The 3,451-nt window shown below is 38.2% G+C and overlaps 1 protein-coding gene across 2 annotated transcripts in view; it reads left to right on the forward strand.

The window, feature by feature from the left end:
• LOC122087300 (probable rRNA-processing protein EBP2 homolog) overlaps window positions 1–2,760 on the forward strand; it is a 7,419-nt gene extending 4,659 nt beyond the window's left edge. For both annotated transcript variants that reach the window (XM_042656381.1, XM_042656380.1), the window contains one exon: window positions 1,492–2,760. In XM_042656381.1, the coding sequence (XP_042512315.1) occupies window positions 1,514–2,443 (930 nt within the window). In that variant the 5' untranslated portion in view covers window positions 1,492–1,513 and the 3' untranslated portion in view covers window positions 2,444–2,760. The remainder of the gene's footprint in view (window positions 1–1,491) is intronic.
• The last annotated feature ends 691 nt before the right edge of the window (window positions 2,761–3,451 follow it).

Raw genomic sequence — 3,451 nt, forward strand, 5'->3', positions numbered from 1 at the left:
CCGGACTTTTGGTTTTTAGCAATGTTTTAACATGATAGAATTTATAAAATTTTCATAATTGAGAAAAACCCTAGCATTTAAAAGTTGAAAATCGTCCCTATAACCAAAATCCAGTTTTTGTTCTTGGACTAGGGGGTTGACTTTTTATCCTTTTGGAATTTGATTTTTAAACTATTTTTATTGGATTCAAATAGGGGGTATTTGCTTATTTATGAATAATATCTTAAGTAAATGTAAAACATTTGCTTGAATGATATTTGGCATAAATAAGTGCCGAACCATAAGGCGATATGCAGTGCAACAAGGCGGCTGTCGCCTAGGCCCCAGGCAAACTGCCTGGACGCCTAGTCGTCGCCTAGGCGACGCCTTGACAACTATGGAGTCAATTTCTGAATTTTGATGATAGTGAAACATCAAAGATACTATTTATTTTAACTAAAAAAGGCACGTTCTATTCATTGGCTTTCATCTAGGCTCTAAATCATGGGCATTGTATTTGTTGTTTTTTTAAGGCTCAATTCATTTTATAGGCGTTGGAAAAAAGGTTTATGGGCCAATTGTCCATCAATCCTACTTAAGTTCAATATTAAATATTGGTGTTATTGAAGTGTCAGAAGTGGTGTTAAAGTACCTTTGAAACATGTTCTTGTTTCTTTCTGATTTAGAAACAGCCCTGTTACTGAATGTGTTTCACTTCTGCAGAAGTGTTCACTGATAACAGAAATAAGAAAAAACACTTATAGCTCATAAACACTTGTGCAGAACAGAAGTGTAAGCAAACGAGGCCTAAGATTCTACTTAAATCCATCGCTTCTCTGTTTCCAGCTTCCCTCCCCCCTCACCCCTCCCCTTCTTTTTAAACTATAGTTGTGTGCTCTGCAATTGTTGGTTGCTTTTGGTTTTTCTGAATTTGGTCTTTAAACTGCTGACTTGTTTAGTTGATTTACAATTGAGAAATTACATTTTCTGATTTGCCAAACTGCTTTATGTATTTTGTGCGTAATTTTCTAATGGTTTTGAACCACAATGGTACCACATAAATTAAGCCTTTTGATTTTGTTCTATTTGTTTCTGTGCAATTTTTTCTCCACCAAGAAGACTTTTAGATTAATCCAACAGATTGTAACTTGAGTATTGTACAAAACCAAGAACTTGGGTTTGCAGATTTGAATTATGTTGCCATTAACTGAGGAAGTTAGTCCTTTGTTATCTACCCCACCCCCAACCAAAAAAAAAAAGAAAAGAAAAGAAAAAAGGAAAAGATTAACAGTATGTTAATGGTGTACTCAATTTGCATTCACAGGGTGTGGAGTATGGACCCTCCCAAACTAGAGATTATGAAATCATCTCTTATGTATTTTAATTATGCTCACTTCTCTTTTTCACTGTTCCTGTTACTTTTATCATGCATGTGTATGATTGGCTTGTGATGCACCCAGTATAATATGAATATCTTGTTGATTTAAATTGGATGGTCATGCTTCGTTTCAGATAAATCCTATATTAGCGTGAAATGGTTGTGCTCAAGAAACAATCAACCTTGTTTGAAGGTGATACAGTGGACATGGATGATGTCAATGGTGAAGCATCTGAATCTGAATCTGAATCTGAACCTGAACCTGAACCTGAACCTGAATCAGAATCTGAAGATGAAGATGTGATGTTGACTGAACCTTCTAAGACCTCCATAAACAACCATGATGGTCTCCTTGAGAAGCTTGCGGATATTAGCTGGCCAGATGATGTGGAATGGATTCACAAGCTCTCCATTGATATTGATCAAGAGCAAAAGGTTGATGTGAATGATGACCTTGCCCGTGAGCTCGCTTTCTACACTCAAGCACTGGAGGGAACTAGACAGGCCTTTGGGAAGCTGCAATCGATGGGGCTCCCTTTTCTCAGGCCACCAGACTACTATGCAGAGATGGTAAAGACTGATACCCACATGGAGAAGGTGAAAGGCAGGCTCTTGGTGGCGAAGAGAAGGATTGAAGAGGCTGAAGAGAGAAGAAAAGCTAGGGAAGCAAAGAAAATAGCTAAAGAGGTTCAGTCTCAGAAACTCAAAGAGAGATCTAAGCAGAAGAAAGAGGAGATTGAATCAGTTAAGAAGTGGAGGAAACAAAGACAACAGAGTGGGTTTGCCAGTGGAGACAAAGATGGCGAAATGGCTTTTTCATTTGAAGATGGGAAGGTTTTTGAAAGGTCAAATAAGAGGAGGCCTGGGGTGGCACCTGGAGATAGATCAGGAGGAAGGGCTGGGCATCGTGGTGGCATGGGAAAGAAGGGTGGGGACAAAAAGGGGAAGGGCAGAGACTTTAAGAATTCCAAATTTGGATTTGGAGGAAGGAAAGGTATGAAGAAGCAGAATACAGCTGATACAACAAATGAACTGAGAGGCTTCCACAAAGGGAATACTTCAGGAAATAAGAAAAGGAAAAGGTGATCAACCGAACAACAAAAGGAAATAGTTGATCAGTTTTCATTGAAGGTCATACAATTGAAGAATGTTTCCAAGGCCATGTTGAAGATTTGATTCGCTGTAGCTTAATTTTTCTAATGTTCTGAATTACTCGTACCTTATGGAGCATGTTGGGCATCGATTTTCCTTCTGGTTACTTTTTGGTCCTCACATTTCTTGAACTTGCTTGTTACCATTATTTTTTCGTGTTTTTCTGATTAATTACTCAGTTGAACTGTTGACCCCTCTGGTGTAACCTAAGAGTCATAAAAAAATAGGTGATTGTTGATTGCTGTTTTGAATATTATTGAGCCTAATTGTTACATGATCAAGTGTTTTCTGTCCAAGAGCTGCCCCTGCACCCAGACACAGGGGAGTGTGCCCCCAGAAGGGGCATGGTGGTCATTGCATGCCCACTGTCTGGTTTCTTGGACAGAAAATTTGCCCCTTGTTACATATTGCAAGTCCAAACTCGGTACTGACAAGGAAATAATTATTGAACTGTTATGTTGGGTTTAGGGCATTGGACTCTTTCATTGTCTTAATGTTTTATTGTTTATTTATTTTTGTAGAAGGTATCTTTTTTTCTTTTTGGGCAGGGGCCGGGAAGGGTAGAAAGAAACCTTTGTGCACTCAAGACATTTTGGAGTAACATGTTACTATAATCAAACTGTTACACAATTCACAAGCAAGTTTTCCATGGCAAATTGATCTTTTGCAGTTTACATAATCAGGTTCTATATGGATGGCTTGCAGACTTTTTTCCACCAATGAAAGATGGCTTGCAGACTTGATCTAGTTTCAGATAAACCCCCTGAATGTTTTATTTTTTATTTTTTTTTGGGATGAAACAATTCTCCTGAATGTTGCTTGAACTTAATCACTAATACTTTCATACTGTTTACAGCAATAGCAAGTGAAGGGTGACAAAATCAACCTCTTAACACCCAAGGCCAGCAGTCATCCAACCTATAAACCCGTTTGTTTTAGAGA

This window comes from Macadamia integrifolia, chromosome 8 (assembly GCF_013358625.1).
Source record: "Macadamia integrifolia cultivar HAES 741 chromosome 8, SCU_Mint_v3, whole genome shotgun sequence".
Lineage (NCBI taxonomy): Eukaryota > Viridiplantae > Streptophyta > Magnoliopsida > Proteales > Proteaceae > Macadamia > Macadamia integrifolia.